Below are 20,949 nucleotides of genomic sequence, written 5' to 3' on the forward strand. Positions count from 1 at the left end.
TTAACAAATGTAACTTGACAACCACATGTCAGATAGAGGGGATACATTGGTGAACAAAATAGTGATGATGATGAAGAGTAATTTCTGCCTGGTACCCGTCAGCTGAAAGGAACATCCATTAACATCAATAACTGATCAGGCGTGGAAATATCCCTTTGCTAGAAATGGACTCTGCTGTGTGACTAAAAATACCATTACAGTTCACCCTGCTTATTTAACTTATATGCAGAGTACATCATGAGAAATGCTGGGCTGGAAGAAGCACAAGCTGGAATCAAGATTGCTGGGAGAAGTATCAATAACCTCACATATGCAGATGACACCACCCTTATGGCAGAAAGTGAAGAGGAACTAAAAAGCCTCTTGATGAGAGTGAAACAGGAGAGTGAAAAAGTTGGCTTAAAGCTCAACATCCAGAAAACTAAGATCATGGCATCTGGTCCCATCACTTCATGGGAAATAGATGGGGAAACAGTGGAAACAGTGGAAACAGTGGCAGACTTTATTTTTTTGGGCTCCAAAATCACTGCAGATGGTGACTGCAGCCATGAAATTAAAAGACGCTTACTCCTTGGAAGAAAAGTTATGACCAACCTAGATAGCATATTCAAAAGCAGAGACATTATTTTGCCAACAAAAGTCCGTCTAGTCAAGGCTATGGTTTTTCCAATGGTCATGTATGGATTCCAGAGTTGGATTGTGAAGAAGGCTGAGTGCCGAAGAATTGATGCTTTTGAACTGTGGTGTTGGAGAAGACTCTTGAGAGTCCCTTGGATTGCAAGGAGATCCAACCAGTCCATTCTAAAGGGGATCAGCCCTGGGTGTTCTTTGGAAGGAATGATGCTAAAGCTGAAACTCCAGTACTTTGGCCACCTCATGCAAAGAGTTGACTCATTGGAAAAGACTCTGATGCTGGGAGGGATTGGAGGCAGGAGGAAGAGGGGATGACAGAGGATGAGATGGCTGGATGGCACCACCGACTTGATGGACTTGAATTTGAGTGAACTCCGGGAGAAGGTGATGGACAGGGAGGCCTGGCATGCTGCGATTCATGGGATCACAAAGAGTCGGACACGACTGAGTGACTGAACTGAACTGAACTGAACAGTTCATCTGGTTTCATTCCTCCCAAATTCTTGTTCTACAGACAATCTTTAGGTATTAAGTTAGGGTTTCTAGACATCTTGAACATAGGAGGATTGGTTCTGGCTCCAGGATTGCACATCACATTGACAGTGGGAGGAGAGAAGCAGGGCACACATGCCCTTTAGTAGTTAAGACTTTGGCCTTTAGTCCTTTTGCACTTCTGTGTATTCATTCTCTGGACCAAGTCACCCTGCTGAGCCAACCCAATGAAGTGCTGGACCTATAGCTGTGACAATCAACCCTGAAGGAACCAAGTTGGGTGTGGCTTCCATAGGCACCTGCAGTGATCCTTAACCTGGGGTGCCCTGGGAAGAAATGCTCAGGGCTGCACATGGTCCCTCCCTCTCAGAGGCAATGGGGCTGGGAAAATAGCTAGGCGTAGAGGGTGGGTGGGTGGGGGACAGGAGCCCCAACAGCACTGACTCTTTGATGAATTATATAACTTGCTTAACTTGGCCCTGCCTCAGTTTCCACACTCTTGAAATGAGGCTGTGACATAGGGTTGCTATGAGGAGTGAAACATTTAAAGCTTTTAGCACAACACCCAGTACATTGTAAATCATCTGTAAATGTTTTATTATTCAATGCCCAGCCATCATTTACTATCTGAGTGACTTCTAGGAAGTGAGATAATAAAGCAGTATCAAACTCAACTGTCCATATGGAATAAATAAGTGTATTAATATTAGTAGAGTGCTTCACACTGTGTGTGCCTTTAGCATTTTATGGTTGTGATTTGTTGCTGCTGTTAGGGAAGAGACCCTCAGCTGCAGGCTGGGCAGGGAGAAGCAAGGACGTGACTTCAGCCTGAGGCTCTCCATTCTCTTCAGCTGAGCCCAGGACCACTGGGGTTTCCAGGGAAAGGTCAGGTACTAGGCCAGGAACACCAGGACTCCCTGTTCCTGTTGACACTGGGCAAATGGTCAAGGCAGTGGGTTCCAAGGTCAAAATCCTGAAAACAGGCCACAGAGGCCCGGAGAAGGAGGTATGCGGGAAGGTGTAGATATGAGATGCATCCACAGTGTTGTAGAAGGAGACTTCACCAGTCTCATAGTCCAGGAAAACCCCCAGTTTTTCAGGAGGGCTGGCAACAGTCAGTTTGGTCCGGGGCTAAGTGAGAGTCCGGTAGTCATTCTCATCAGACAGCCCTATAGTCCAGAAGTCATTCTCTCATCTCATTTTAATCCAGCATTTTCTCTTCACGTCCTCCCTGTACACCCCCACATGCCACTCTTTCCTGTCCACCTCTACCTCCACCTCCCAGTAATGTCTCCTTGACGTGAAGCTCTTACAGCCAAGCACACAGTAGTACCAATCAAATCACTCGGGGTTGTCTGGCAGATTTCAGCGTTCCTCTGCCCCCTGCAGGCTCCTCTGGTCATCAGACACGAGCAGGATGGGGTTAACTGTGTTGGGATCCAAAATCACATCCTCTGCAGAAATTCTGGGGGGGCAGGATCATGGGTGAACCATTGTTCCTAGATCTCAGAGCCTCAGCCCTCAAGCCCTGGATCTGGTTGAGGAAGCCCAAGTCCAGGGCTGGGTGCCCATAGACTGCCCTGAATGTGACCCTCTCAGCAACACCAGAGGAAAGCCCTAAGGGGCTAGTGTTCAGTAGGAAAGGGGAAAGTGATGAGCATCAGGGTCTGCTTAACCAACATCTAGAGCTGGCTCCTTCCAGCTACATTTTTCCTGTTTCTCTCCCTGAAGTGACTCTGCCCACCTGTATTTCATAGGCATAGATGCTTGCTAAGTCGTTTCAGTTCAGTTCAATTCAGTTCAGTTGTTCAGTCATGTCCGACTCTTTGCGACCCCATGAATCGCAGCACGCCAGGCCTCCCTGTCCATCACCAACTCCCGGAGTTCACTCAGACTCACGTCCATCGAGTCAGTGATGCCATCCAGCCGTCTCATCCTCTGTCGTCCCCTTTTCCTCCTGCCCCCAATCCCTCCCAGCATCAGAGTCTTTTCCAATGAGTCAACTCTTTGCATGAGGTGGCCCAAGTACTGGAGTTTCCGCTTTAGCATCATTCCTTCCAAAGAAATCCCAGGGCTGATCTCCTTCAGAATGGACTGGTTGGATCTCCTTGCAGTCCAAGGGACTCTCAAGAGTCTTCTCCAACACCACAGTTCAAAAGCATCAATTCTTCTGCACTCAGCCTTCTTCACAGTCCAACTCTCACATCCATACATGACCACAGGAAAAACCATAGTCTTGACTAGATGGACCTTCAGTAGTGTCCAACTCCTTGTAACCCAGTGGACTGTACCTGCCAGGCTCCCCTGTCCATGGGATTCTCCAGGTAAGAATACTGGAGTGGTTTGCCATACCCTCTTGCTGGGGATCTTCCTGACTCAGGGATCAAACCCTCATCTCTTACATCTCCTGTATTAGCAGGTGGATTCTTTACTACTAGTGCCACCTGGGAAGCTCGTGCTCCATAGGCATATGGGTTTAAATTTCAATCCTTGTGCTACCACTCATGAAGTGAATGTCTTTTCTCTTTTTTCCATTGACCCAAGCTGTATAATATTTTAAGCCTCAATTTTCTTATCTGAAAAATGGGGCTAAAAAATACTAATCTTTAGGGTAGAATATAACACACATTGTGTATTTGGTTTAGGGCCAGGCATAGAGGAAGTCCCTGATGTTTTAATAGCTGCCAGTCCTTTTCTGTGCTAAGGGGCATTATGTTGAGGGTTTCATGTGCTCCCAGGCCCACTCTCCATGTTCTTCTACCTTTTCTGGACCCCAGAATCTGTCCTCTTTGGACAGTGACACTGGGCTCCCTTGCCTCTGGTCACCTGTTGGGTTTGGTCAGTGGGAGGCACTGGCTGAAGATTGGAAGGAGCAAGAAGAGAGGCATGGCATTTATTTCCTCCTCCACTTCTTCTCTGCCAGCTTCAGGGAGTGATGCTTGACCAAGGGGATAACTCATCTCAGGCTGCCCGCTCTGTGAGCTACAGCTTCCTGTGGGCCAAACACACTCCTCCCCATCTCTTCAGGCCCAGCATGGTGACAGCACCCAACTGTTGTGAACCCTTGGGGATTGAATAGTCCTTTGTTGGTTTCCCTTTGCTCTCTTTCTTCCCTTTGTAAATAGTTTATTCTTTAAGCCCTCTTCAACCACCCATTTTGAATATACCATCTCCTTTTTGCTGGCTTTTTGACCAAGTACATGTTCATTAGCTCATTTAGTCTTTACCTCAACTCTCAAATAAATAGGAACTACAATCATTGTTTACAAGTGAGGAGACTGAAGCTCAAAACATCAAATAACTTGAGGACACACAGTGGCAAGAGGTGGCATATGGACCTTGGGAAAGGACATGACCTTTGAACATTGCTTTCTCTCCTTGGTCACGTTGCATCTGCACTCTCGCTGCAATATTAGTTTACCCTGCCTGTCTTTCCCCTCACCTCCACCGTTGATGCCTCTTCCTTCCCATAAAGATCTGTGGAAGCCCAGGAGACCAATTCTTACCAGTTCTCTGGGCACTCAGTGGAAGGCTGCTGGAGACTGAGATCTCCGGTCAGAACTCTCCCAGTCACAGGAACTTGCTGTCCCAGAATCTCAAGACGTGGAAAAGAAAAAGGGAATATGGTCCCTCGGGTTTTCGTCCTGGGGGATGTACAGTGATTCACTCACCAGCTTGGAAGAGGGCCTTCTTCCACTCTGAAAGAAAGGAGACACAAAAAGGAATGCTCCTTAATTCTGATCTTTCCCTCACCCATTCTCCTCACTGAGCTTTTCTGTGTCCCTTTCTTCAGTCTCTTCCTTCATCTACAGCTTGGGTAAATCAGGCATAAAACCTCTCAAAAATGGTGGATTTTCTTCACTCTATTGTGCTGGGGCTGCAGGTGACATGGCCAGGCTATACTAGGCTGTGTGTGTGTGTGTGGGTGTGTGGGGGTGTGTATGTGTGTGGGTGTGTATGTCGGCAGGGCAGGGAGTGGTTAAACTGCCCAGACACTATATCTGAAGGTCCTCTCTGAGGCTGTAGAAAAGCAGGGATGGTACTCCCCACAGAAAATGAGCCTCTGGGTTAGATCTGAGTATTCCTACTGCAAATGCCAGTGGGTCACGCAGCAGGGAAAAGGTTTAAATGTTTATCTACCTGTGCCAGGAAACTCAGAGAACATCCAGGTCACTCACCTGGATAGGTTTGAGACTTCTCCCCACCTACAATGGAAGAAAGGTAGAGACATTACCTGAACTCTGTCATTTCTGAGTCCTTTCTTTTTACTTTTGCCTCATCTCACCTTCTTTTTGACCACTCCACCCTTCCTACCTTCTGCCTGTGCCTGTTCAACTCTCACCTCCCCTCTCTTCTTTAGGGAAGGAGATTGAAGGCCCCTTTCTCTATTAAAAAAGAAAACACTCTCTATTCTCCCTACCAAATACTTCCCCCTCTCCAGTCACCCATATTTCTTCTCCTGGGAAAAAGGATCCAGAACATTTCTTTATCCCAGTGAGGAACCTGGCTGGAAAATATATGGGCAGAGACAGTCTTATATGTGAATTCAGAGAAAATGTCAGAGCCACTTACGAGTTATGTACTGGACCTTTCTCCACTCTGAAATGGAAGAAAAATGGTGAGTCATTAAGTTGTAAGTCATAGGAAGATGAGCATAGGTCCCTGGGGGAATCAGAACTTACCGAGCTCATACTGGAGCATCTCTGGAAAAGAAGCAGAAAAAAAAAAAAAAGTACTGTTATCGGGGTGGAAGGAGGAGGACCTCTAGAAAATAAATCTTAAAGATGACCAAGTGCTGGGTTGGGTGCGAGAGGTAGGGATGGGGTGAGGTGATCCAGCTCCCTCCTGCAAAACAGGACTCCCTCTCCAGGTCAGATACCTTTTATTCTTTGTTCTTGCTCCTTTTCTGCCCAAGCTGTTTCTTTTTCCTTTTTCGCTCTTTCTTTCTCCGTGAATAGAGTCTCTTTTTCTTTCCTCTGTAGACACAGGAAGTAACCAGCTCCAGCAAGAAGCAGCAGAGAGACCGTCAGGGTCCCTGCAAAGGCAATGATCCAGCGCTGGGCCCTGCTGAAGAAGGGGTCTGCAATGGGATCCAGGCTTAGCTTCTCTCCCTCAGGACAGGGTTCATGGCATTCATCTCCTGATGTTAAAATCTTTCTCTTCCTAAGTTCTCAGAGACCTTTAGGTAAGACTTTGGGAAGCCCCGCAAAGGTTTTATAGATACAATAATAACATAATACCAGAACTTGTCTTGAAATGTCTGTCTCTCACATGTAAATCTGTTATGTAAGCATCATAATCAAGTTTTTTTCTTCTTAAAATTTATAATAAGTTACATCCACATGGTTCCACTATCAAATAAATGCACATAAAACATTATCCGAGTCTCCTGTCCACTCATACAAGTTTTAATACACATTTCTCTAGTGAGTGAGGTTGGACACTCTTTCATGTGTTATTCCTTTTCTGTGAACTAATAATTCATCCTTTGCTCTTTTTTCTACTGGTTTGTACTATATTTTAATGGGATTAGCATTTACTCTAAATTATGAGTTGTACATGGACCCACCTGCCCCCAACTTTGTCATTCGTCTTTGCTTAAGGATCCAATCTTCGCCATTTCTCTCCAGTTCCCATTGCCTGTCACCATTCCTGGCACATAGGAAATGCTCAGTAAATCCTTGTGAAGTAAACAGGAGAAAACAAAAAAAAACCTAGTTCCATTAAAGGCTCTGGAACTCAGCTCAGTGACTCACTTTCACTGTATACCACAGAGACGCACACATCCCCCTTTCATTTCTTTTTTCAAAATTTATTACATTTTTTTGTTTTTATACTTTTCTCTTTTTTAATATGGCTATACTAGATTTCAATTGGTTAATGTTTAAATTGTCATTTTGTCTAATTTTCTATAGATTAAATTTTACATATGTCTCTTTTAAGGAATTTTTTTAAACTGAAGTATAATTGACTTCCTTATATTATATTAGTTCCAGGTGTTCACATCCTTCTTCTTCCAACAGCCATGGCTCCTCACAGTACACCTGCAACTAAGCAGGGTACTCACTTGCAATGGAAATCCGGGCTGTCTTTTCCTGGTTGAGGAGGGGATTTCTGATGATACAGGACACCCCTTCCCCAGAGCCACCTTTCACAATTACAGATGATGTGACTGCATACAGGCCCGCTCCATCTGCAGCCGGAGGTGCCGTCACAGCTGGCATGTTCTGGCCCTCGGCATCTCACCACTGAATCTGGGGCTGGGGATACCAGCTGGTGGACTTGCACCCCTGGTGGATCTCTCCATTCTCATGGCCCATCACTTGAATGTGAAGGTCAGAGCCCAGTGCTGTGGAAAGGATGAATGAGCCTCAGTTCTTGGGAGTGTCCTGTGGTGAGGGTCTCAACAGGAGTTGTATGGCACACTCAGATAATTAAACTCGAGTTTTCTAAGAAACTGTTTGCAAAAGGGTGGTCATAATGAGGAGAAAACTACGTGGAATAGAGCAGTACTCCAGGGCCAGGAACAATGGAGTGTTACCACCCACCCCTAAACCCAAAGGGGAGTGAAGAGGGAGCTGTTTTGAAGACCTAAAGTGGGAGAGACATGTAGAGAGAGCTTTCATAAGAGGAGTTGTGATCTTCTGGAAGGGCATATAGCCAGCTAGAGGTGGCCCCGCAGTGAATAAGCCAGGGGCATAAGTACCCTGACCCCTCTCTCTTCCTGCTTCTACCTTCTGCTATGGCTCCCCATGGACCAAACCCAGCCAGAAGCTACATGGCAAGAGAAGGAGATATGTCCTGAGAAAGAGATATGCAACGCTTGACATGGAATATGAGTCTAGTCTTGGTGTTCTCCTGTGGAACACAAGCAATTTCATGGAATATCAGCATCAAAGGGCCCTTTGTCACTATGACAGGTGAAGACACAAGACCAACAAAAATCATGTTTGACGATAGAGAAAAATAGAGCACTGTCCCAAACATAACCTTGACCAAACATTCCCCTATCCTGGCTGAGTGACACCACTCCTTTACTAGTCCCAGATTAGCCTCACTCTAGTCTTCCTCCTGCATAAGATTTATGAAGTTATCCACCCACAGAAATATACCTCCTCCTCTCTGACAGCATCCCATCCAGAGCAAAGCCCATTTCCATAAAGCTTGCCCTAAATCTCCTAACAGAAGCCCAGAGTCTATGCCAAGTTTCCTCTATCACCCTCTTCCTGAGACCCCCATGCTCCCACAGGGCATGCACTCCTCCTCCTGCAACAAGGATTGAAGTCAAATGGTCCAATTGCAAGTGTGCTCTGAGGCGGTGTGGTTTGGAGAACAGTGACAGCACAGATGCTGCCCTTACAGGTCAGCCTCCCAGGGCTCATGGTGGCGAGTACCTGGAGGGGCCCCCAGAAGCCACCTGGAAGGCAACTGAACCCAGACAACCATGCACCATCTCCAAGGAGATGTTTTCCTATCCTTCCCATCCTGACCTTCCATTCCCAGTTTAGACCCTGGCAGTTGGCAGGAGGGAGCTCTTTACTTGACAAGATAGTGTACAGGAGGGGGGTCTTCCTGGAGGAAGACCTGCTTCTTTCCTGAGGGTCTCAGAGAAACAAAGTCAGAAGACAGAGGAGGCAGTTCCCAATGATCAGCCAAGAGCTTTGAGAGGTGGATTTGGAGCAGAAACTCTGCATCTGTTCCTAGGTCCCAAGAGGAATACACTCAGAACAGAACTTGAAGGCTCACCTGCAACCTTCAGCTCCAATAAGGCTTTCTCATAGAAGTTGCTGTCTTGGAAAATAGCACAGGTAGTTTCCACTGTCAGAGGCTCTAACGTTGTGTATTCGGAGAACAGCTTTCCCTGCAGTGATGTCATCTCTTAAAATCTCAGTTCTCCCTTGGTACTCTGCCGTCTGTCTGTCTTCCACTTCCTTGCCATGTGCATACATGAAAACCACCTGCCTGAGGCTGGATCGCACCCACTTCAGTTCCATGGTCTCCACGCTCATCTTTGGGGACAGGTGACAGGGCAGCTCGGCGTCTTCACCCACCATGACCAGAATGTGGCCAGGGGGTCCAATCACAGCAAACTGAGCTGGTCAGAAAAGTGGGGGTGGGTAATTCCATGAGGACATCATGGGAAGGGGTTGTCTCAGGCTTAGAAAAGCCTAGAGAGGAATAGGATCCTGACAGAAGGACATTTGTCTTAATGGCATGTGAGCCTTCAGTTTGCAACAGGACTTCCAGGAATGAGGGGATCAAAGGTTCTGACTGGGTGCAAACAGGTAATTATCTGCTTCCAATACAAAACAGCAGCATTGTTCCCTACCTGAGCAAGGAGTCAGCAGTTGGTCAGAGATGAGGCAGATAAGGAGGTGAAATGGAAGGAAGTCTAGGCACCAAGCCATTTTCATCAGTGCTGCAGAGAGATAGCAGAAAGAGTCAGGCAGAAATACCACCTGGAAGAAGATGGAGAATTCTGTGTAGGAACCTCTGCCTCCCCAGGGCTGACTCAGGGAGAAACACAGGATAAGTAGTGTAAGGACCCATGATCCTCCTCTGCCAAAATGTCTGCTTGCGAGTCTCTTCACCTTTGAGTTCCCACACGGAAAACCTCCCGTAAAAATATGTATGTTAAGTGTACAGACAGTAACCCTAACCCATCAAGACATCCTTGGCTCTACTGAGTATGTTCAGAATCTCTACACTCGCCCACACTTCCCCAGCTATGTCAGGTCCAAGCCTCCACCATCACACCCTGATTAATATAGGACTCTCCTTTTTGGGTCCTCCAATTCTGCTTGTGTTCCCTACAGTCTCAGTACAACATCCAGAACATTCCTTGAGTCACATCCTGTCACTCCTCTGTTCAGCACCTTCTGTGGGCTCCCATTTCATTCTGAGTAGATGCTGAAGTCCTTCCAATGGCTGGCATGGCCCTCCTGGAGCTGCATGCCTCACTTCATCTCCAGGCACACTGTCCTTCCTACTGTTCCTTGGACAGAACACGATAGAAGACCTTGACCTTGACTCTTCCCTCTGCCTGGAACCCTCTTCCCCATACATCCACAAGCTCACTCTCTCGCCTCCTTCAAGTCCATCCTTTAAAATCAGTTCCTCTATGAGACCTTCTCTGATCACAGAATTGTGGTAAACTGTTCCCATCCCCCTCAACTACTCTCTTTTTCCCATTGCATTTTCACCAGTGAACATATCATACATTTATCATCTGTCTCCAGCTGCTAGAATGTAAGTTCCACAAAGCAATGATATTGGTTTATTTTGTTTCCTGATGTGTAAGACACCTGTAAGAACGGTGGTGGTTCACATGAAACCCTCAGTGAATATTTGTTGAGTTAGTGAATGGATGAGGGCTTACATATTAAACCATCAATACTCACTAGCATTTTAGTTCAGTTTAGATGATCAGAATAGTTGGGTGTCATCCAACTAATGAGAGGAGGGGAGGTGGAGAGTTTATGGAGATAAGCATTTTTCTGCATAATGATAATACTCTTTTGGCCTGGCTTAGAGAGCAGAGCCTGGCCTCCTGTGCTTCCACTGGGAACTTAGTTGTATTAAAGCATTTATTCTTATTTTTCAATAAAGTGGTTTCAAAGAGCAAGCCTATCCTGGACATGCAAGTGTTGCAACTTGGTAAGCCTTTAGTGAACTCTTTTCACAACTGTTCTGGGAATTCCCTGGTGGTCCAGTGGTTAGGTCTCTGCATTTTCACTGCCAGCTTCAATCCCTGGAGGAACTAATCTCATGCATGACCAAAAAAAAAAAAAAGTTCTTTGGGGGGAAACATTTGTTCTTTAGTGGGAGAAACATCTCTGGAAAGAAAATGGTTCACTTTCTTTTTTCCCTTTCCTCCTGTGTTTATCAATGCTCCTTGGCAGATGGCCTGCCTCTGGGCTCACCAGCAATGAATAATTTCCCTATCTTGGTCTTTGCACTGCTAGGGAAGTGCCTTTTAGGGGTGGAGATGTAATTGTTGGCACTTGCACAGAAGGGCAAATATGTCAACTTCCAAACACACAGCAGACCAGTGCAGCTCATGCCTCTATGAAGTGCTGGGGTTCTCCCAGCACAGAGGCAGGGCCCCTGCAACTCCCCAGTTCCAGCCCAGTGTTTCCAAATGTATCTTGGTCTGTAAAAGCACCTCCACCTTGTGTGATAAGAGAAGTGTGGGGCCCTTGCCAGCTAGCCAGGCTTGATTATAGCTGGAGTTCTAACTTGGCTTCCACTCCAACCACACCAGAGTTGTCTTCCTCCCTATATAGTGGAGAGCCTGAGAGTCGATTATTCCAAGACTAAGAACTCCAGATGGAACCCTCTCCTTTCTCCCATCATGTATTCTTTCCTTCCCTGAAAATGTCACATGAAATGGTGTGCTGACGAATGACTCAGGGTGTGCCCATCTGTCTCCTCTAGGCCCAACCCATGGCCATCACAAAGTTTACATCACTCTCCCATCAGACTGTGGTCCAAGATCCTGGCAGATTCCCTGGGTCAATCAGAGGCTGAACCTACCACTTCTTTTTTTTTTTTTTAAGTTTGGGCTAAGCTTTGCGGCTTGCAGGATCTGGACCACTGCCAGTGAAAGTGCCTAATCCTAACCACTGGACCTCCAGGGAAGTCCCATGAACCTACCACTTCTTAACCCCAAGGCGAGTGAATTGGAGAGTTAAGCATAAGGCGGGTCTCAACCAGGCATTTTCATTCCTTCAACAAATGTTTATCGAGCACTCACTGTGTGCCAGGCCCACTATGTGTTAGATGTTGGAAATGAAAAGGGTGTGGGAGGTAAGTCATGGCACTACGATTCAGCAGCTCTGTGATTTCAAAAATCTGCTTGAACTTCAGTTACTCATGACACATTATGAAACAGGAAGTTTAGAATGTACACAGTTGATTTAGTAATTTCACTTCCAGATATCTGGTCTAGCAAAACACTTGCATGGGTGCAGAGAGAATTGTGTGTAAGGCTGACACTGAAACATTATTTTTAAAAGTGGAAAAAAAAAGGCGGGGGGGTAAACAAGCTAACCAGCCACTCTAACCACTAACAGAAGACTGGTTGGTTAAATAAAGGCTGATCTGTATGAGGGAACTCAGTGTGGCAGTTAAGAGTAATTTATAGTCACTAACCCAGAAAATAAAGATATATTAAATAAATAAAAAGCACACTGCAGAGAAAATTAATGATTATATTAAAAAACAAAACCTAAGTTATTGATTTGTATGTACATGTTTATACCTTGGACTTCTCTGGTGGCTCAGATGGTAAAAAATCTATCTGCAATGTAGGAGACTGGGTTCCATCCCTGGGTTGGTGAGATCCCCTGGAGAAGGGCATGACAACCCACTCCAATATTCTTACCTGGAGAATCTGCATGGATGGAGGAGCCTGGCAGGCTACTGTCCAAATCACCTTAAAAGAGATCATGCTAAACTGAAAATCGAAGACTGAATGAGAGACACTTTTGTGCTTTGCCTCCTACCTTTGAAAATTATTCGGATGTTTTCAGTTTTAAAAGTTTTCATGTTTTACTCAGCAATTAAAATTTTTTACAAATAATTACTCTGACTGCAACATATTGGTTGTTCAGAAAATACCAACTCCTGTAAATCAACTGTATGTCAATAAATAAATAAAGTCTCCTCACACTAATTCACCCTAAACAAACCAGTATCAGGCCCGCATTCACAGTACCTGCTACTCTTAAACCGGCCTTTGAGAAGAGGCCGGCAGAGGGAGGTGAGTGGGTTGAGGAGGAGCTGGGAGCAGAAATTTGTCCAGCTGGGTTTTTTTGGGAGCCTGCATGAAACTCAGACATATCCTCAGACAAAAGATTGCCTTTCACCATATCTTCTGCTCTTCAAAACTGCTCCCTAAGATGCTAGAGAGAGGATATTATTATTATTATCATCATTATATAGGTAACAATTTCAATGCTGTCCTCAGAGTGAGGAATATATTTTCACTAATTTTGGGGGGATGTTATTGTTGTTTTTTTTTTTTTATTCCTGATTATAGACTGAAGAAGGAATTCATAGGGCCTGGACTCCATCTTAGGCCTGTTCATGCTGATCATGCTCAGTCACTTTTCCAGCGGATTCTGAACTCTGTGTTTATTGCCTATGAAAACAACAACAGAAGGATAAGTCCCCCTCCAGACAGGGGAACCTTGAAGATCGTATCTAGGTTACTCATCGCCTAAGAGAAAACATACACTAATCACCCCTTCCTCCAGACAGGCCATAAATTGTTCTATATCTATCAGAGTGTAACCTCGGGTTTATTGCTTGTTGGCTAATTGTTTGACTGTTTGAGCACATGAGCACATAGCATGTGAATGATGGGGTTATTAGGATTGTATTTTCCTTGGTTTATGTAAGTTTCAAGGAATTTGGGGTGGTGGGTTCAGACACATACACATGGGGTATAAAAGATTTTCACAAATGCTGGTTAGGGTCCTTGGCTAAGAGGAGACTCTGCCTTGGGCCCGCCGGTGTAATAAACTGCACTCCACTATCTGCATTGTTCTTCTGAGTGAGTTTGTTTCCCGGAACTCGTGGCTACAACAAGACAACATCAAAACAGAGAAAAATAAGAAGGAATAAAATTTAAATAATTTGTGATAGTAATCATATACTTTGCTTCATGGGACTATAAGGATTTCTGGAAGTATTTTGACCATAGATATATACTAAATGCCTGAAAATTGTCAAAATTATCATTTGACCCAGAAATTCCACTTGTAGAAACTACTCTCAAAGAAAAAAAAGTCAAGTATTAACACAAACATTCGAGTTTAAAGCTGTTCATCATAAATAAGATTCAATAGCAAAATGTAGATACAATTTAAATCTCCAAATTAAATCCAGCTTTGTTACAACTAGAAATACAAACTTTTTTTTAATTTAAATTTATTTATTTTAATTGGAGGCTAATTACTTTACAATATTGTATTGGTTCTGCCACACATCAACATGAATCCGCCATGGGCATATACATGTTCCCCATCCTGAACCCCCCTCCCACCCTAGAAATAAAAACTCTTTATTAAAAACATGATTCCAAAATCCCTTTCATGATTGGACAATGTGTTTGTATCCATTCTCCAACTGTTGCATATGTTGATTCAGATTTTTTAAATTACAAATAATTCTATAATGAACATCTTCACATGCAAATCTTTAAGGCATATCTTTTTTCAGAATCTCTTAGAACACATTCCCAGAGATGACTAGGAGAGATAAGAGTCTTTTGCTCCTTTTTGATCACAGTAATTGATCACAGAACATGCAATCAGCAAGCTTTTTTCATTCACACTGTGACTCTCCCACAAATGCTCAAATTCAGGTCTTTAGCCTTTGCATTGCCCTGCTGTCTCCACCCCCTCATCCCCTTACTACAGCACACCCGAGCTCCCATCACTTTCTCTGGGCAAGGCCCACTCTCAGCTCTTCAGCCTCCCTCCTTCCAAGGCTTATCACCCTGGATTTTACCTATTTTCCCACACTTACCTCTTGGCAATCCCATCTGAAAATTACATTCCACAGAGTAAAGATAATCAATAGTTCCTCATTATAAATAAGAGTCTCTTTTCTCTGGAAGAAAGGAAAAAGTGATGCATGCTCTCTCTGACAAAGAGTAAGAATTGGTCTGTGAAAGAATTAGTTTCAGATTGGCTCAGAGGGGTGGTTCTCATCAGCTGCTGGGTAGAAACCAGTGAGGAGGTTTGAAAACTGAAACTATATTGTGTTGTGAAAAAAAATCCCAGCCTAATTCTCACTTTGTATCACTCTGTGTTTCCCTAATTGAATCATTTATGCATATTTATGTATGTATAAATCAGTATTTATTATATACACCTGCTTTATGTCTTAAATATGATAATAGATTTATTTTTTCTCATAAAAGATTTACTTAGTAGAGAAATAAAAGGTTTGAATGTGTGAAGAGGGGAAGACATGCATTAATTAAAACATTTCTGTGGTTTTTGGCTAACGTCTGTTTGCATGTACAGCAGACATGGAGGGGAATATATTTTACAACAGAGGCAAATGAACAGAAAACCAAACCCTCTCCACCTTTTTTAGAACCTCTGAAATTCAGGTCTCAGATTCATTATCGAATAATATAATTTTCACATTTTCCAGAGCAGTGTTCTGGTGACTGATTGGCATATTTTACATTTTTCAGAAAAATTCTTATTTGGGGTGTTGCTGAGAAGGCTCATGAACCCTCTGAGCCTTATTTGTGCTAATTTCATATGTATTTCTTTCTCCTCTGCCAGTAGGATTCTTAATCACCGAGGTTAGAGTCTGGCTGGTCTGTGGGTACTGTTCCTGTTAGCGGTCTTTGGGACAAAGTGGTCCTATCTGTGGCCTAGAGCCCCCCAAGACAATTTGTTTGCCTCTTGGGACAATGAATAAAGCTCAAGGGACTTCAATATGGCTTTGCTGATGGAATTTAATTATATATATGTATATATATGCTGCTGCTGCTGCTAAGTTGCTTTAGTCATGTCTGACTCTGTGCGACCCCAGAGACGGCAGCCCACCAGGCTCCCCCGTCCCTGGGATTCTCCAGGCAAGAACACTGGAGTGGGTTGCCATTTCCTTCTCCAATGCATGAAAGTGAAAAGTGAAAGTGAAGGCGCTCAGTCTTGTCCAACTCTTAGCGACCCCATGGACTGCGGCCTACCAGGCTCCTCCGTCCATGGGATTTTCCAGGCAAGAGTGCTGGAGTGGGGTGCCATTGCCTTCTATATACATATATATATATACACACACACACACACACACATATGCGTACATACACATATATGGGATTCCCTGGTGGCTCAGCAGTAAAGGATCTGCCTGAATGCAGGAGACACGGTTCAGTCCCTGGGTTGGGAAGATCAACCCCTGGAGAAGGAAATGGCAACCCATTCCAGTATTCTTGCCTGGGAAATCCTTTGGACTGAGGAGACTAGTGGGCTACAGTCCATGGGGTCAAAAAGAGTCAGATAGAACTTGGTGACTAAACAACCAACAACAACAAGATATACATGTGTGTGTGCCCAGCCTTGTCGGACTCTTTGTGACATTATGGACTATAGCCCACAAGTCTCCTCTGTCCAAAGGATTTCCCAGGCTAGAATACTGGAGTGGGTTGCTATTTCTTACTCCAGGGGATCTTCCCAACCCAGGTATTGAATCCTCATCTCTTGCATCTCCTGCATTGGCTCTTTATCACTAAGCAACCAGGGAAGCCTATATATATATATAATATATTTTATACAGGAAAGCCTATCTATCTATCTTTTTTTTTTCTTTCCCCAAGCAGGGATCTAACCTGGGCCCACATTAGTGAAAGCATGAGTCCCAATCACTGGATCACCAGGAAATTCTTGGAATTTAATAATATTACAAAAGTTTGAATTTAGGCTCTGTGGTAGAGATAGCTGGATGCTTGTGCAAGTTTCGTTTTCTGTCTTTTTTCTTTTTTTAAAACTTACAAAGAGTTAGCATTCCTTCTGCGGTAAGGTTGAAGGAGGAAACAGACAGAACAGGCTCCATCTTGAAAGCAGGACTCCATCTTGGGCCGGACTGTGGACTTTGAGCTATATGCCCAGTATCTATGGAAATGACATACCAACTGGAAGACCAGGCCCCCTGGACGGAAGAGCCCCAGGGCTCGTACCCAGACCCTCTGCTGCCTAAAAGAATACCCTAATTATCTGTGTAACTGAATAGAATCATAAATTCTATTATGCTTATTGGGGTATGACCACAGGCCTATTGATAATTGTCCCCTTTGTTGTATCAAAGATACAACTTTGATTGTATTTTTCTTTTCTTTTGTTCAGACTAGTTTCAGGGAATTTGGGGAGGTGGGTTTGGCACGTACACTTAGGGTATATAAGGTTTTCAGAAAAACTGGTCAGGGTCCTTGGCTAAGAGGAGACTCTGCCTTGGGCCTGCCGGTGTAATAGTGTAATAAACTGCACTCCACTATCTGCATTGTCCTTCAGAGTGAGTTTGTTTCCCAGAACACGTGGCTACAACATTTGGTGCATGGGCCGGGAAACTCCTCACTTGGAGGAGACAAGTCCCATTTGGGACTACTCTGAGGCCTTGCGGCTCGAATCTTCTAGGGGATAAGGCGCCTCGCCCTTCTGGAAGGATTCTGCTTCTCAATGTCCGGACCTCTCATGTTAGCAGGTACTGGATGGCAGCAGGGGAACTGAGCACTCAGGTGAGGAGGAACCCACCTGGTAGGGTGGAAGACGGGGCCTGATCACCCCACTGGGAGGGATTAGAAGGGGCACAGACCCACAGGAGCCTGGACTAGGCAGGTGGCAACGATTGCTTGGTACACAGGTTGACGCGCGTGTTAGGGCTTAGAAAGGAAATTTGTGAAGGTCATTTAGGAGGTGGTGTCCACGCCGTCTTGGGGGAAATTATTACCAAGCAACTGCCAGGGGATTTTTAGGAGAAGAAACTTGGTTTTTGTGTGCTCGTGTTCTGCCCTCCCTAAGGAGGTGTCCCATCTGCTATGAAATTCTTGACCCCCTCGCAATTATCAGGCTAGAAAGAGGGGGATACATAAGTGAGTACGAATTGGCTTTTCCGGAGATGGCCTGGGACATTGGATATTTAACCCATCTGTATTTTCATCTGCACCTGATCAAGTCCACCAAGACACAATGGACTTTAAAAGTTAAGGGAGAAACAGTCTTGGATCATGTGGTGTTCTGGTTCGGCTGTGCTGACCGGCAGGTGAAGACACGCCGATCCTCCTTCTCCCTTTGGGATCTGGCAGGTAAGGCTCTTCTCACCCCAATTAGGAAGGAGGCAGAATGGCAATTTCAGTGTCATTGAATGGAAATATCAGAAGTACACAGGGTACCGAGAACTTTGTAGACAGAACGAAAAGGAAAAGTAGAAGAAGGTCCGAGAAGGTAAACAAGATGGGGGAGTGAATCTAAGGCAACTGTATTGGAGTGCATGATTAAAAATTTAAAGAAGGGATTTGTAGGAGACTGTAGGGTAAAGATGAAGCCTAACCGCCTCCACATACTCTGTGAGGTCGAATGTCCCCCTATGGGAGTAGGATGGTCACCAGAGAACACCATGAACTCAAAAATAGTGGAAGCAGTCTATATAGTAGTCACAGGAGAGCCAGGACACATGGATCAAAATCCATATATTGACTCATGGCTAGGGTTAGCTCAAGACCCTCCTATTTGGACAAGGTTCTGTATTCCAGAAGGGAAAGGGAAAAATATTAGTGGCACAAAAATTGACTGATGATAAAAAAGGAAATTCTACAGGATTTGGACGGGGATGACCTGACCCCTCCCCCATACTGGATGATGACGCGCCTGCCTCCCAGTGCTCCACCAGGACCTGAGGCCACCTTAATGCCGGATCCAGGGCCAGGTGAAGCTCCTGTAGCAGCCACTGCTCTTCCACCAGCTCTCCCCGAGTTCGTAGAGCCGCCGTTTCGGTGGGCTCCAATCCCAGCAATGGCGACCTCTGGTCAATGCCCCCAGAATTCCACCTCAGCTGAACCTCGTAGATTGTATCCACCTCTCCCGGTGAGTACTGATGGGAAGGGGGAAGAAAACACAGCAATTAGACAGAGGCTGCTCCCCTCCAAGGAACAGGGGGAAAGAACCCCACTACAGATGCCTCTCAGAGAGCTACAACAGCCTCCAGTTCAGGACGCAGTTCAGGCACTACCATCAGCCCCCTGTAGCCTAGTATTACCAGCCATTTCCCTCTACGGATATGTTAAACTGGCAGAGACACGCTCCACCGTACTCGGGGGAGCCACAAGCCACGATTAGGCTAATGGAGACTATTTTTCGAACCCACCACCCTGCATAGGATGACATAATCCAACTACTAGTCTCCTTTTTCAGCACTGAGGAAAGACACAGGATCCTAACAGACCAAAAAATGGTTAAGAGAAATGGCACCTGGGGGTTCTGCAAACCCGCAGCGGTGGGCAGAACTAGCCACTCCCAATAAGAGGCCCAGTTGGGACTGTAACACAGAAAAAGGGAGGGGTCACCTGGAGAGAGATCGGGTGACTATTTTACAAGGTCTCAAGAAGGGGGCCTGAAAAGCTATGAGTATTGCAAAACCCTCCGAAGTGATTCAAAGGGAAAGCAACTCACCCTCTGAGTTCTGCGAAAGACTGTGCAAGGCCTATAGACTTTATACGCCAGTAGACCCAGCCAGAGGCTGCTGGGTCTCAGATGGTGAAAAATGCAGCCTTTGTGTCTCTAGCCTACCCGGAAAATGTCAGATGGGGGGACACCAAGTGACTCACGAATTTTTATACATCCTTGAATGCCCAGTACCTTTGTTAGGAAGAGACTTGCTGTCTAAATTGGGGACACAAGTGACCTTTCCCCCCACGAAAGACCCATTGTTTGAGTGGGCTCAACCATCTATTTACTCTTCTTCTCAATAACCCCTCAAGATGAATGGAGGTTGCACGATCTCCCAGAAGGGAAACTGGACAGGCTAAACAGTCGAGAGAGAAAGTTAACTCAACAATTCCTTGAGGTCTGGGTGGAAGACAACCCACCCCAGGGTTGCAAAACAAGTCCCACTGGTAATAGAACTCAAACCTGGTACAATTATGTCAGCACCCGCCTTGGGCCTGCCAGATCTTGCTAAGCCGTTTACTCCTTACATGACTGAAAAGGACAAGGTGGCTACGGGAGTGTTGTTTCAGACTATGGGGACACGGGACAGACCCGTGACTTATCTCTAATCAGCTGGACAGTGTTGCTGGACTGGGTGGCTGGGATGCTTACGGGCAGTTGCTGCAGTTGCCTTACTGGTCCAGGAGGCAACCAAGCTGACTTTGGGCCAAGATTTGATCATAAAAGTGCCACATGAGGTCAACACTCTCCTGTGAGGGGACCCCATAAATGGCTGTCAACATTCCGGATTACTCAATACCAGGGACTGTTATGTGAGAACCCCCATGTTACTACTGAGCCTTGTCAGGCCCTGAATCTGGCCACTCTCCTTCCTGTGGGAGAAGGTGGGTCCTCACACGATTGCAAGGAAATACGCCAACAGACCTGACTTGAGAGACCACCCAATCCCCGACCCAGATTTGGTCCTGTACATCAATGGCACCAGCCTGGTGAAACAAGGACAGTGATTGTCGGGATATGCAGTCGTCATGGAAGAAACCATCATTGAGGCTAGCTCTCTGCCATCACACTGGTCCGCTCAATGGGCCGAACTATATGCTCTAATCCAGGCCCTCCAGCTGTCAAAAAGTAAGAAGACAAACATTTACATAGACTCCAGGTATGCTTTTGCCACACTACAGGGCTCTGTATAAGGAGAGAGGGCTTTGACAGCTAGTAAAAAAGATATTAAAAATAAGAAAGAAATTAAGACCCTATTAGATGTTGCCTGGGAACCAGAAAGGGTTGCAGTCATACACTGCTGAGGACGTCAAAAAGAGGATACCCCCAGGGCTCAGGGAACAAACTGACAGATAAGACCGGTAAACAAGCAGCCGAGGGCTTGGGGGTGACAAGTGAAGCCCCTATTAAAGCTCTCCAAAATACACTGAAGCCCAAAACCAACTAGCCAAAGCAGAAGGGGCCGTCAAGACTGAAAAGAGATGGTGGGAGTTGCCAAGTGGCAAATTATTGGTACCGGAGGAGCTGGCACCCACTCTGGTAAGCCAAACACACCAAGCGACCCATCTAGGCCGTGATAAACTGGAAGAGCTAATTTGAAAATATTTCTTGGTCCCCTGCCTCTCTTCCCTATGCAGGA

The 20,949-nt window shown here is 45.4% G+C and overlaps 1 protein-coding gene across 1 annotated transcript; it reads right to left on the bottom strand.

The window, feature by feature from the left end:
- Positions 1 to 1,694: 1,694 nt before the first annotated feature.
- Positions 1,695 to 14,797, bottom strand: LOC786760 (butyrophilin subfamily 3 member A2). Its single transcript, XM_059880728.1, is given in 15 exon segments — positions 1,695 to 2,590; positions 4,797 to 4,823; positions 5,304 to 5,330; positions 5,698 to 5,724; positions 5,808 to 5,828; positions 6,005 to 6,205; positions 6,695 to 6,805; positions 7,193 to 7,474; positions 8,872 to 8,923; positions 8,925 to 9,220; positions 9,455 to 9,544; positions 12,512 to 12,562; positions 12,845 to 13,031; positions 13,568 to 13,710; positions 14,662 to 14,797. Coding segments are annotated over 13 exon segments (1,359 nt in total). The 5' UTR covers positions 12,999 to 13,031; positions 13,568 to 13,710; positions 14,662 to 14,797; the 3' UTR covers positions 1,695 to 2,570.
- Between the last annotated feature and the right edge of the window lie 6,152 nt (positions 14,798 to 20,949).

The sequence above is a fragment of the Bos taurus genome, chromosome 23 (genome assembly GCF_002263795.3).
Source record: "Bos taurus isolate L1 Dominette 01449 registration number 42190680 breed Hereford chromosome 23, ARS-UCD2.0, whole genome shotgun sequence".
NCBI lineage: Eukaryota > Metazoa > Chordata > Mammalia > Artiodactyla > Bovidae > Bos > Bos taurus.